This window comes from Danio rerio, chromosome 4 (assembly GCF_052040795.2).
Source record: "Danio rerio strain M-AB ecotype USA chromosome 4, GRCz13ab, whole genome shotgun sequence".
In the NCBI taxonomy this organism is placed as follows: Eukaryota; Metazoa; Chordata; class Actinopteri; order Cypriniformes; family Danionidae; genus Danio; species Danio rerio.
This window is the reverse complement of record NC_141024.2, coordinates 5,268,104-5,282,500: the sequence shown is the minus strand read 5'-3', so window position 1 is coordinate 5,282,500 and position 14,397 is coordinate 5,268,104. Positions and strand designations below refer to the sequence as shown.

General features: G+C 33.4%; 1 protein-coding gene across 17 annotated transcripts in view; it reads right to left on the bottom strand.

The window, feature by feature from the left end:
* Positions 1-14,397, bottom strand: part of ptprz1b (protein tyrosine phosphatase receptor type Z1b) — a 93,351-nt gene that overhangs the window by 15,227 nt on the left and 63,727 nt on the right. For 4 of the 17 annotated variants that reach the window (XR_015942172.1, XR_015482485.2, XM_087247903.2 and 1 more), the window contains 11 exons: positions 12,751-12,935; positions 12,479-12,605; positions 9,934-9,986; positions 8,953-9,448; positions 5,631-6,107; positions 3,054-3,198; positions 2,777-2,868; positions 1,001-1,086; positions 674-694; positions 421-517; positions 259-341 (listed from right to left, as the gene is read on the bottom strand). Coding sequence is in view for 10 of the 17 variants with exons in the window: in XM_087247903.2 (XP_087104029.2) it covers positions 259-341; positions 421-517; positions 674-694; positions 1,001-1,086; positions 2,777-2,868; positions 3,054-3,198; positions 5,631-6,107; positions 8,953-9,448; positions 9,934-9,986; positions 12,479-12,605; positions 12,751-12,935 (1,862 nt within the window). In the remaining 7 variants the exon portion in view is untranslated. The remainder of the gene's footprint in view (positions 1-258; positions 342-420; positions 518-673; positions 695-1,000; positions 1,087-2,776; positions 2,869-3,053; positions 3,199-5,630; positions 6,108-8,952; positions 9,449-9,933; positions 9,987-12,478; positions 12,606-12,750; positions 12,936-14,397) is intronic. The other 13 variants (XR_015942173.1, XR_015482487.2, XM_087247905.2 and 10 more) reach the window with 5 other exon arrangements.

The following is a 14,397-nucleotide window of genomic DNA, read 5'->3' as shown; positions in this document are numbered from 1 at the left end:
TAGTATTTTATAGCAATTTAAACTACCCCTTTAATATGTATAACAAAAAAAGGAGCTGTGATACTCTGGGGAAGAATGTCTGAGTGCATCAATTATATCAGGTGTCTACTTTTTTGTTGTGCTTAAATGTTAAAGCAGCCTTCTTATGAATGGTCAGTCACTAATATGCCCCCCTCGCCAATTTGAGTTTGAGATCTCTGAAATAAACCGAAGGAAATGAATGAATAAAACTTAATGTAAAATGCAGTATAGACTTACATCCACATAGTTAGCATTAATGTAGTCCCCTGTCTTTCCATCCTTGTCAGAATTCTGAGAGAGTTTAACTCGACTGTGATCATCTGAAAGCACAAAAACATTCTTTTTACCATCTCTAAATGCATATGGACATCTTATTATACTGACATAGAGAGCTCATACAGGCCAGGATGTTAATGTATCTGTTCTTGCTCTTATTATCCGGATGGTTGGAGCTGTCTGTTGTAATGCCCATGTCTGCAGTGCAGCCCTGAATCTCCTAAAATGAATCAAATATTTAAATCCATCACTGATTAAAGTAGATTTCAAATCAAGCTTATTTCATTTCAACATGCACACTAAGCATGCACAGAGCAACACTGACACGTCAAAACAATGCAAAAAGAACAAGTAACAAAAGGGAGATCCGTCTTACCTCGTAAGACTCTTTCAAGATCTAATAAGGGAGGGGTGAGAATGCAGAAAAGCACAATGAAAGTCCGGACAAACAGAGAGGCGCCAGTGCAGGAACATGAGGCATGTGTTTTCATGCTTCAGATGGGTTTAGAGGGGGCTGTTTCTGTGTTCATGCAGTGTTTCCTTGCACAGACGCCTGTACATACATGCTGCCCCTCACATACGCTCCAAAACATTCATGAATTTATGTCATCAATGCACTGTTTGGTGTATTTATATTACATATTAAAGGTGCTGTGTTTAAGGCTATGCATTTGAAAAAACTGCAGATTGCAATCACAAGTACCTCAAACTCTTTGGAGAATTTGTGATTTGCATGGAGGTCAGCAACATGTTTAACAAAGTCCTTAACAGGGAGAGCTTCGTTGTCCTCTGAAAACACAAAAAAAGAGGACATTTTTATATATAAGTAATTTTTATTTATGAATTGAAATATTGATGAAAAATATGCACATTTACTTAAATACAGTTATCTTGTTTGGTTGTTTTATTTTATTCATTTATTTTTCAAATAAAAATATATAATTACTTTAATATAAATATAACAAATAAATTAAACATAATAATAATAATAATAATAATAATAACAATAACAATAACAATAACAATAACAATAACAATAACAATAACAATAACAATAATAATAATAATAATAATAATAATAATACATTTGATTTATAATGTGGTTTCTAAAACCCGAAGCACTACAACAACAGAGAAATCAAACATGCAATAAAATACAAGAATACATTTTAATCATCAAAAATTATAAAAAACAAAATGCAATCTTAACGATGAAATTTTAGTATCTTCTTTAAAATAGCTATTGTTGATGCATTCCTTACAGAATAAGGGAGAGGATTCCATAATATTTATTTACTATTTATACATTCAAAATAAATGCAGGTAAATCAATTTAACAATTTTACATATAATATATGTATTTATTTAAATATAGTACTTAATAGTATAAATTAATATATAAAAGTTTATATATATTATATTAAAATAAAATGAGGTATATTGGGTATATAATGGGTATATTTTTTATATTTTATTTTTTATATTTGAAATATAATGGGTATATTTTTTATGTTAATATAAATTAAAATAAATAAATTAAATATTCAACTAACTAACTCCACCAAATAAATAAACAAACAAATGAAGTGAATGAAAGAATGAATGAATAAACAAAAATTAATAAACATAAAAATTAAAAGTTTCAAATATATAATTATTAATATTTATTTATCCATAAAAAAACCTGCAGGCAAACCAATTTATTATAGAATATATGCATTTATTTAAATAAATCATTTAATTATATAAATATATAAAACATTATTAGAATAAAATAATTTATTAAAATATATATATATATAGTTAGAGGATATATATATATATATATATATATATATATATATATATATATATATATATATATATATATATATATATATATATATATATATATATATATATAATTTTAATACAATTCAATTAAATAAATGAAATTTTCATTTAACTAACTAACTACCTAACTAAATAAATAAACAAATAAGTAAATAAATGATTAAACATAAAAATTTAAAATATTTGTTTAATTATGTGATTATTAATATTTATTTATTAAAAAAAAGCATGCAAACAAATTTATTATACAATGTGTGTACTACTTTAAATATATTACTTCATTATATAAAATAATGTATAACATGTTTATTAAAATAAAAATGATTTTTTATTTTAATATAAATTCAATTAAATAAATGAAATATTCAACAAGCTAAGCAACATTTCTTCATTTAATTGAATTTACAAAAAAATAAAATTATTATATTATAAAATGCATAAATTATTTAATTTATTTTTATAAATTAAATATTCTAACTTACTAACTAACTAACTAACAAACAAACTATCTAACTAAATCATCCACTAAATAAATAAATAAGTAAATGGATGATTAAATGAATGAATGAATGAATGAATGAATAAATAAATGAATAAATCAATGAATAAACGAATGAACAAACTAAAAATTAAATATTTTTGTTACCTGTAGGCAGCAGAAGAGGAGTTGATGGAGCTGAAATGGCTCGGGCTGAATTGGTGTCCTCTACATAAAAATGTGCTGTCTGAAAGCATCTTCTGCAAGATATACAGATGCAAATATTACAGAAAACACTGTGCTTTATTGCAATAAAAAATAAATAAAATGCAACAAAATCAGTGTAAATTAAAAAATGTAACATTTCTCTGTAAAAAAAAAAAGTCACATAGAGACAAACTACAGCAAATATTCTCTCCCTGTTGTGTTTTTGATAATCATTTACCTCCAGTAGATGAGGATGCCGACCAGCACCACCAAACACAGCACAGTTAGTGTGGAAACTATAGCCAGAGGAACAACAGCCCGTTTCTCTGTCTCTGTCCCTCCAACCATCCCAACACGAGACTCTGGACTGCTGTTACTCGCCTCTGTTGGAGGACACACAGTCAAGTCTCAGCATAATCTCACCATTAGACATAATATCACATAACAGCTATATTTATACGCTATATTTAATCAGCTGTTGAATGCATGCTTACATGAAGTCAACTAATCCAGCAGCTACACCTTCAGAAATTTCACTGGGGAACACATTGTCAGATAGTTTCTACTGCATGTCATTTACCACCAATGATCACTTCCACTGGCAGTGCAACTGTTTGCAATAGTATCTGGATGTAGCCTTTAAATGCAAGCTGAGACTGCAAGTTTCAGATTAACAATGTCAGACACAATGCACTCAATGGAGCTAGAGATGTCACTGTGAGGGGTAGTATTAGGGGTGGGGTCAGATGTGCACATAGCGTTGCATGTAGTTCAGATTGCAAATGCCTCAAGTCTGCATCCAGATCCCTTTCACTGTTTGGTTTACCTTTTGTGCATAGGTTATTAATCAAAACTCCAAATTTGCTTAATGAGTGGTGTCAGGAACACAATTCAACCAAAAAAAAAAAAAAAAAACTGGGGGTTTGGCGCGGGCCCTTGATAATGTCTCTGGGGCCCCCCTAAATTTATGGGCCCTTAGAATCGACCTAACTGAACCCATCCCCCCCCACCCAACCACCCAATCCCTCTAAGCGGCGCCCCTGCGAGATACTGCATTTTAAGTGTGTTGCTATGCTTATTTCAGTGGTTCAATTACCATATTAGCTGCTAGATGGCAGCACAAGACCCCTTATTGTTGCTGTCTGTGCTCATTACAACATAATAAAATAAAACATCATACTTTTGCATTTGCACAGTCCTATCATAATCATTTTAACCTGGTGTTAGCCTGAAAATCCCCCAAAAAATTCAACGCCTCACAGTTATTCAAGCACATGTGACATTCTAAACCAATGGCCTCAAACTCAATTCCTGAAGGGCTGCAGCTCTGCAGATTTCCACTCTAACCACCTCCAACAAGGGATGCAACGATTAAACGATTGCACTATTAACCCTGGTTTAATTCATCATGATTAATTAACCATAAAGGCTTCTCAACACCGCATTTCTGCACGGAACAAAACTGCATCAAAGTTATGCCAGCTGTGTAAGTTTCGAGCTTGTACACCAAGACAATTAACCACGCACACTAGATTAACTGTGGCTGAGGCTATTAACTAAAGGGACATTGTGTGTCTTTGCGCGTGCAAGTTTGTTATTTCCAGTAGAGGTGCATGGCTTGTGCGCGTTTATTAGGATTGACGTGCTCTTGCTTTCCAGCCTTACCTAGTTGAAAGAATGCCGCGAACGGACCATGAGTCACGTGACAAGAACTGGACTGATCAGCTTCATCCTTATTATGAAATATACACATTTCTACTCCAAAGAGAAAAAAATACAAGACAATACATTTATACATTCTTATTTTTATTTATGTATTTATTGTCCTGTCATTTATTTTTAGTGTAAAATTATTACTTATGTTTAAATGCAAAAAAAAAAAAAAAAAAAACAACAACAACTTTTTAAAATTAATTTTAAGTCCAAAGAGAAATGGACTATTGTTTGTTTTTATTATTGTTTTGTCATGTATTATTGAGTTACTAAGCAGCAATAATCAACACTTTAATATAAGGAGTTTTGATGAGATTTACTAAACTAGTAGTGTTTTGAAATTAATGAATGCATAATAATCATGATAACCGTGAAACCGGGATTATTTCTCAGACTATAATCGTACAACCAAATTCCATAATCGTTGCATCCCTACCTCCAACTCAAACCTACTTAATAGTCTCTAGTAGTCTTAAACACCTTGATTTGTTGGTACCTTAGTACCATCTCTTGCCTCTCAAAATGGTCAAATTTAATGCCTTTCAGAAGAGCTATCAGGGCAACTCTCATCTTCCAACCATCCAATCTGTTCCCAAAGGACAAAATCATGCAGAGACTTAAAATATTTTCTCATTTCAAAACTGTTTTAAGTGGCTTTACGTCAGAGTATATCCAAATCCAAAAACAAAATGAAGTAACCAGGTCAGGGTTTGCCTAATTTCTTCTTGACTTTAATGAAATCCTTTTGTAAGGTCTCTATCGGAAACAAATATTGGGAAAGCATGTCCTAATTGTGCAGAGTTAGACGTGTTCCTGAGTTAATGTATATTGTTGATCATGTAACATCATTCCTGTTAGAAAACATAATCCACAAATAACCCTTACCTTAAAAAAAATCCCTAATTTTAAATTGTTGCTATGAAAGATAATAAAAGGACTATTTTACTATCCAATTCATGGTGATCTTAGGTTGATTTTTGAGATTAATTTTGTGTTCTGCAAAGAAATGCATTAAAATCATCCTTATTCTTCAATAGTAAGTCCCTGCAAATATCATTTGTGTGAAAAGGAACATGTGCTCGGCGTCATGCACAAGTTTTACCTGCATGGTTTTCCTCTGGGATATTGAGTTTAGGAATTATGAGCTGAATGGGAATATCCTCAGTTTGGGAGATCATTGATCCGCCTTGACCTGATCCAGAGTCAGATTCAGCTGACCAGGTCACCCATGACAGAAAATCCTGGTTTTGTGGTTTATATGTGGAGGAAGCTTCACGCTCGCTCTCAAAGAAGAAAGTAGAGGGCAGTCCTTCATGGTTTTCCTCTTGGGTTTTCCTCAGATCCGCATTTTTAGGAGCCGTGCGGGTTTGCTCCAGCTCCCATTCCCGGTCGAGCTCCTCCAGGAAGATTGCAGATCCAGACCCGCTGAACTCTCCTTGTCCGTCTGAAGGAGGAAAATGAGCAGATCCCTCCTCCAAAATGATGGTTGGAGAGCGGGTGGAGGATTCATAGAGACTGGTGGCATCACTAACCATCAATACTCTTTCATTATTAAATGACGTGGCTGTAACAAACACGTCTGGAGAGATAAAGGGGCAGTTCACACAAAAATGAAAATACATTTACTTTTTAAAGTCTTTCTGCATCTTTATGTTGAACACAAAAGAAGACACTCTGGAAATCTTTAACCTTTGAAATCTAAAATAGAGCAATTCCATATAAATGTCAACTTTGCCATGAAAACAAAGTTTCGGCCAAAACAGTAAAACCCTTTTTAGTTTTTTGATAGGCTTGTATCTTACAGTACTGCAAAAATACCAAAAAACGTCTCTGTCAGTGTTTTCAAACAATTATAATTGATTTACCAGTCACAAAATGGAAATTTCACATCTGCCACATCCATAACCAAGCTTTTTCCTCATAAATGCCGAGTCTTAACCTTTTGATAAGCATTATTTCTTTTGAGTGTGGTGTATACTGTAAACTCGCATACTTTTTTTGTCACCTCCATAGCACCAGTGTTGTGGGTAACGCATTACAAGTAACACAAGTTACTTTATATATTACTTTTCTAAGTAAAGAGTAAAGTAATGCATTACTTTTAAAAAATAAAGTAATAATATTTGAGTTACTTCTTAAAAAAATAAAACGCGAGTTTAATTAATTAGCTTATAAAAATAAACTGCTGAATTTAAATTAGTCACAAGGAATAGCGCAGTCAATGAGAGAATGTGTTCATTATTTTGAACGCATCGAAGAAAAGGAAAAGGGGATTGTCTCAACGGACATTGACTCTACTGAAGACAAATAGTACAAAAATAGCAAATACATTGCTTTAAACGTTCAATAATCTGTATATACGGCATGATGAGCTCAGGGGTCACTGTCAGGAAGTTCTTAGATAACATTATCCTAAAATATTGTTTTTTTTCATGTGCTTTTTAAAGGTAAATGTAGAGGTTATACAGTGTGTTTTTAATTGCAGAGCTCCTCTATTAAAAAAAGAAAGAGAAAAAAAACTTTGAAAGAGATCAAGCCTCAGCCAGGTAATAAAAGGTAACTCAAAAGTAACGTAATGCATTACTTACCATAAAAAGTAAGAAAGTAACGCAACTAGCTACTTTTACAGGGAGTAACTAAATATTGTAATGCATTACTTTCAAAAGTAATTTTCCCCAACACTGCACTGTGCATGTTTATTTTCCTCAACTAAAATATAAAACATGCTCACAGACTGATATTTTATGATCCCTTAACTACATGGTTAGGTGTTTTGGAAAATATAAACTGATGTATTAATATACTGTTAACATTCTCTGGGTTTATACAGTTGAAGTCAGAATTATTAGCCACCCTGAAATATTAGCACCCCTGTTTATTTTTCCCTAATTTCTATTTAACGGAGTATTTTTTCAACACATTTCCAAACATATTAGTTTTAATAAGTAATTTTTAATAAATGATTTATTTTATCTTTGTCATGATGACAGTGAATAATATTTGACTGGATATTTTTCAAGACACTTCTATACAGCTTAAAGTGACATTTAAAGGCTTAACTAGGTTAATTAGATGGCAGGTTAGAGTAATTAAGTTATTGTATAATGATGGTTTGTTCTGTAGACTATCGAAAAGAAATATAGCTTAAAGGGGCTAATAATATTGACCTTAAAATGTATTTTTAAAAAATTAAAAAACGCTTTTAGTCTAGTCAAAATAAAACAAATAAGACTTTCTCCAGAAGAAAAAATATTATCAGACATACTGTGAAAATGTCCTTGCTCTGTTAAACATCATTTGGGAAATATTAAAAAAACAATTCAAAGGGGGTCGAATAATTCTGACTTCAACTTCATGTTTAAGATTTTACTGCAAATATCACATCTGTAATGCTGGAATTGCTCACAAGGATTAAAAATACTATGGAAGTCAAAGCTAAAATATCTTCTTTTGTGTTCAACAAAGGAAATAATATTAGGCTTGTAGCAAGGGGAGGAGTAAAAGATGACAAGATTTTCATTTTTGTCTGAACTGTCCTATAAAGACTAAACAAGCACGTCAAAGGAAAACCATCTCGCAATACCTAAAGCCCCCATCTAGTAGGCGCCATCACCATGAGCAAGAGAAAGATGGCTGAGTGCACAAGAGAAAGAAACCACCACCATGAACTCAAGACTGAGCCAATCAGTTGAGAAGAAAGATTCCAGCGGTTGTTTGATGATAAACACAGGGAGCAAGAGTATTTCTAGAGTTTTCTAGAGCAATCATAGTGTTATTTCACTGCAGCACCATCACCTTGAGAGCAACCAGGAGTTGCAGGTTCAGAAACAGGTCATGACTTGCTTCATCAAAGTTTTTACAAATGGCAATGTATTCACTTGTGCATGATATCTTAAACCTTTTAATCTTCTTTCACCATGTAATTTTTTAATGTCCAAGTTTAAAATAAACTCACTGCTAAGGTCTCAGAGAAGATTAAGCATGTATCATGCTTTTAAAAGCATGCTTAAATTTGCTTGTGTTATTAATAATACCATTTAATATAACAGTAAGTCATTTATTCATTCATTTTCTTGTCGGCTTAGTCCCTTTATTAATCTGGGGTCGCCACAGTGGAATGAACCGCCAACTTATCCAGCAGGTTTTTAAGCAGCGGATGCCCTTCCAGCCGCAACCCATCTCTGGGAAAGTAAGTCATTTAAAAATATATAATTATTTAACAGAGTATTAATGAAGATGAATAAGATGGGGAAAGACTAATGCCTCTATAATGATGCAATCACCAAACTATCCAGACACTACTGCTAGCTTAATCGCTAGTCATTAATTTTCACAACCAGCACGTCCATTATATTCCTACAAAGCAAGTGAGCATTTAGTGAAATGCGCATAGTAAGAAAACACCCTGAACAACACTTACTTACCATTAAAGAGTGGCTGGGTGGTCTGAGAAATGATCTTCATGGATGCTGAAAGTGAGGATCCAGTGGTGGCGTTAGCTGTTGAAGATTTATTTGCTGGTTGTTTTGGGGGAGAAGTGGATGCTTTCTCTGTATTTTGACCAATGAGGAGGTTATTATTTATTGTCGGGGTGATGTTTGTGGTGCTGGAGTTCAGGACATCCTCATAATAGACGTCTGTGACCACTGTGTTGCTTTGAGGAAAGTGTCCGCTGTCGTCTGGAAGGAGTCTGTTTGCCGGACGTTTGGTTTCATTTTTTCTGCTTTTGTTTTGAACGGGCGGCTGTGAAAGCGAAGACTCCTCTGTTATTTTCCGCCGGACTGTGATCGGGGTCGTTCTGGAGACGGGGAAGAGGAAACCCGGCTGGTCAGTCGATGTGGTGATGGAGATGGAGCTCCCGGAGTCACGGATGAGAAATCGGCCTGGCGGAGGCTTTGAAGAAGGTGCAGATGTATGTTCCTGAATATAATATGTAATTTTTAAACCACTTGCACAACTATTGAATGCTTTTATGATTTATAGTTGAAGTCAAAATTATTAGCCTTTTTAAAAAAAATAATTGCCAAATGATGTTTACCAGAGCAAGGAATTTTTCACAGTATTTCCTTTAACATTTTTTCTTCTGGAGAAAGTCTTATTTGTTTTATTTCGGCTAGAATAAAAGCAGTTTTAATACCATTTTCAGGTCAATATAATTAGCCCCAAGCAGTATTACTTTTTGATTGTCTACTGAACAAACCATCATTATACAATGACTTGCCTAATTATCGTACCTTGTCTAATGAATCTGGTTAAGCCTTTAAATGTCACTTTGAGCTGAATACTAGTGTCTTAAAAAGTATCTAGAAAACCTTTTATGTACTGTCATCATGGTAAAGATAACTGAATTATACAGGATGGCTAATAATTCTGACTTCAACTGTATATTCAGAAAGAAATATTACCTCATTATATTCCTCCGATTCAGCTAAATCGCCATAGGGATCAGGTTCATTTACTGCAGGGTCAGAGCAAAACAAACAAGCAAACAAACAAACTGGTCATGCTTTATTTTAAGGCACGATTTTCAGTTTCAACAAATTATTAACAAAGACAAATCTTTAACTTTTTCTCAATAAACTATTTAGGGTTCACAAAATCTGGTAGCCCAACGCCCTTGGGCTATTTTTTTTCAGTCGGGCTACCAAAATCTATTTACATCATGCGTGGTGGGCTATCAAGAAAAAACAGTAGCCCCGTATGTTGGCCTATCAGATATTGCGAGCCCTGCTAATACTTTGCTGCTTATTAATAGTGAGATCTGGTAGCCTAAAGTCCCGGGGCTATTATATTGGGACGTCGGGCTATCAGATTTTGCAAGCCCTGTTACTTTGCTGCTTATTAATAGTTAGTGAGATCTGGTTGCCCGAAGTCAAGGAGCTATTATATTTTTTAGTCGGTCTACCAAAATTGATCTACATCGTAGCTGGTGGGTAATCTAGATAGAAAAAACAATTGCCCTGGGAGGTCGAGCTATCAGATTTTGTGAGCCCTGCTACTACTATGCTGCTTCTTAATAGTTAGTGACATCTGGTAGCCCTAAGTCCTGAGGCTATTATATTTTTCAGTCGGGCTACCAAAATCTATCTACATCATGCCTGGTGGGTTATCTAGATGGAAAAAACAATCGCCCTGGGATGTCAGGCTATCAAATTTTGCGAGCCCTGCTACTACTTTGCTGCTTAATAATAGTTAGTGAGATAGAAGATTTAGATATTGGGATTAAGGGATGTAGAATAATAGCATTAATATTTTATAAGTACTACTAAACTGCTAATAAGCAAGGTAATAAGTCACTAGTTAATAGTAAAAATTAGTGCTTAAAGTTTTACTAAAAAACTATATTATAATGAAAGAATAACACAAATACCGTCATATTTTTCTCTAAAACGGTTTATGTTTGTCATACTTTGCATAAAATATTTTTTTTGCAAAAACGAATACTTTTTTGTGGCAAGCATATTTTATTTAAATATATATATATTGCTTCACAAATTAGTAAATAATAAACACATGCATAATCTGTTGAAATAATTTCCTCTCTAATTCGTGTTATTGTAAATGTGACAACAACAAATAATAGCAACAAAATGCTCAATCAAATCAGTAAAACACAAATTAGCATGACAAATATTTGATGAATATTTGTAGGAATAATGGAATAAATGTGCTTTATTAATTACTAAATGATCAATACATAATGCTTGCATTATAGAAACTACTGAACTGTACGAAAGTAGGTTTAAAGTTCTTTAAAATGCTCGCTGTGGCCTTTGGATTTAGCCACTGAAGCATGATAGCAGACTGTTTTAAATGGTATTTGTTCTTCTTCTTTATTTAGTAGATTATAGTAGTTCCAAATAGTAGATATTTCCAACAAAAATGCATGAAGTGGTCGGATATTATGTCTGACCCACTCCCTTTCTTCCAGCGAAATACTGTCCCATTTACCATGACCTTATGGCATTTACAATATTTTATTTATTTATTTATTTATTTATTTATTTATTTATTTATTTATTTATTCATTTATTTATTTTATTTTGCTATTGTTGTTGTTGGTCTATTGAGTATTGTTACTTGTTTGAATTTGTATTTTTATTGGTATAGACCTTTAACATCTGGCAAAGAGACCACAAATGAAAACTAGTCTTTGGGCTAGTTTCTTGTGAAAAATAAGTAAAAATAAAATAAATTAAAAGTAAAAAAAAAATTACTAAATTATCAATACATAATGTTTGCATTATAGAAGCTGTTGAACTGTAATGAAAATAGGCTTAAATTCATCAAAATGCTTCCTCTGGCCTTTGGGTCTGGCCCCTGAAGCATAGTAGCATACTGTTTTGAAGGCTATTTGTTCTTCTTTTTTATTTAATAGATCATTGACAAACAAAGACTGGATTAAAATTAAGATACAAATCAAACCAAATGAAATTCGTTGCAAATAGTGGATTTTTCCAACAGAAATGCATGAAGTGCTCAAATATTATTATTTGACCCACTCCCTTTCTTCCAGCGAAATACTGTCCCATTTACCATGGCCTTATGACGTCTATAATTAACAAATGAAACAAAAAACACACAAACAAGCAATATTTGATCTACTTTTCAAATTGTGAATGCTATTGCAAATTGTTGCCTATCTAATTATTGTTTAGAGTTTGAATTAGTTTCTTTTTGGTATCGTCCTTTAACAATCCTGCAAAATGACTACCAAAGAAAACAAATTCAGGCTTATTTGGGTACATTTACACTCTTGGAAAATGTTGAGTAATGTACACCGTCCCTTGTTGTGTAAAATAAATCAAGTAAATAAAAACTGCTAAAAAAATGCTTCTTAAACTGTCTGTAAAACTAAAATTACAAATAACCTATTGATATTTTTTTATTTCGATTAGGGTATGGAATTTATCCTAGACATTTCTTGTCATTTTTCTTTCCCAGCATTACCAGGGTCTTCGAAAGGCATGTCCACAATGACCTGGTCGCTCATTTTCCCAGTCAAGCCATTCATGCACAGCGCCACCACCTGGACAACATAGCTACTGTTTGCCAGCAGATTGTGAATAATGGCCCCCTGGAAACAGACACAAGACAACATTACACCACCTGTTTTCAGCCATCAGGAATAGTTTAACCTTGAGCTAATGACTATCATATAACAACGCTGACTGATATCCCTGCTTTACTCAACACTATGCAGATGCTCTACAGTTTCTCACCACATCCTGGTCTCCGTCTGTCAGATACTGCTGTTTGGGTGGGTTTTGTCCCTGTAGTCTTTGGTAGGTGACGGAGTAGCGCTCAATCACGGTGTCATAGACGGCACGAGGTCTTTCCCATGTCACCACGATGCCGGTGAAGTTCTGAGAGTCCGCCTGAACATTTTGAGGCTCAGAGCTGCACACTAAACACAGGAGAGATGCACGTTATATGCAATCATATCCAGATACATAACAACACTAGTGAACTGACCTCCTTTCACAGAGAAGGATTTAACCGATAACTGAAGTAAGCAGCCTTTTAGGGTCCTGTGGAGCTTAAAATATGATAAAACAATCTGCATTTGAACTGTGTTAATTTTAATTATTGACAATTGTAATTTAATAAGGTTACTGGGTCATTGGTTCGAGCCTCGGCTGGGTCAGTTCAGTTGGCGTTTCTGTGTGGAGTTTGCATGTTCTCCCTGCATTCGCGTGGGTTTTCTCCAGGGTGCTCTGGTTTCTCCCACAGTCCAAAGACATGTGGTACAGGTGAATTGGGTAGGCTAAATTGTCTGTAGTGTATGTGTGTGTGTGTGTGAATGTGTGTGTGGATGTTTCCCAGGGATGGGTTAAACAGATAAGTTGGCGGTTCATTCCGCTGTGGCGACCCCGGATTAATAAAGAGACTAAGCCGAAAAGAAAATGAATGAATGAATGTAATTTAATAAAACTGAATGATATATGGTATTAAAAACTAACTTGAATATTGAACATCTAAAATTTAATAGAACTGAACTTTTTAAGGCAGATTTTTTTAAGCTAGAACTTTTTTTTGACCTATAATTATACCTATATAAAACATAGATTAAGCTCTATAAGGCTCCAGAAAATTTGCGGGGCCCCAATAAATACCTAGAATTATTAATTATATTTCTATATAGCATAGATTAAGATCCAAAAGGCTCCAGGAAATTTGGGTTCCCCAAATAAATATGTAGAATTATAAATTATACCTATATAAAACATATGCTTCTTGGGTGGGTCCCGATAAATACCTATACTTTTAAATATTACCCATATTTACCATAGATTTCTGTCCTATTTTGTATGGTGAGAGTCTAACGAATAACATTTTTTCAAAACAGAATTCAGATTGAGATTGTTTTGTCTTATTTAACCTCCATAGCCTCAGGAAATTTGGGGTCTCCCAATAAATACCTTGAACAATTAATTATACCTATATTTATAACAGATTTCTATGCTATTTTGTATGGGGAGTGTTTAACAAATATATTTTTTTTCAAAGCAGAATTCAAATTGAGATTATTTTGTCGTATTTTAAGCTCCATATGGCCCCAGTACATTTGGGAGGCCAAAATAAACACCTAGAATTATAAATTATACCTATATAAACATAGACTTCTTGGGAGGGTCCCGATAAATTCCTATAATTTTAAATATTACCCATATTTAACATAGATTTCTATTTTTTGAGATTGTTTTGTCTTATTTACCCTCCATATAGCCTCAGGCAATTTGGGGGCTCCCAATAAATACCTAGAACAATTAATTATACCTATATTTATAACAGATTTCTATGCTATTTTGTATGGGTAGTGTCCAACGCATACATTTTTTTTGTATCAATTTGTCCCACGCTACCAT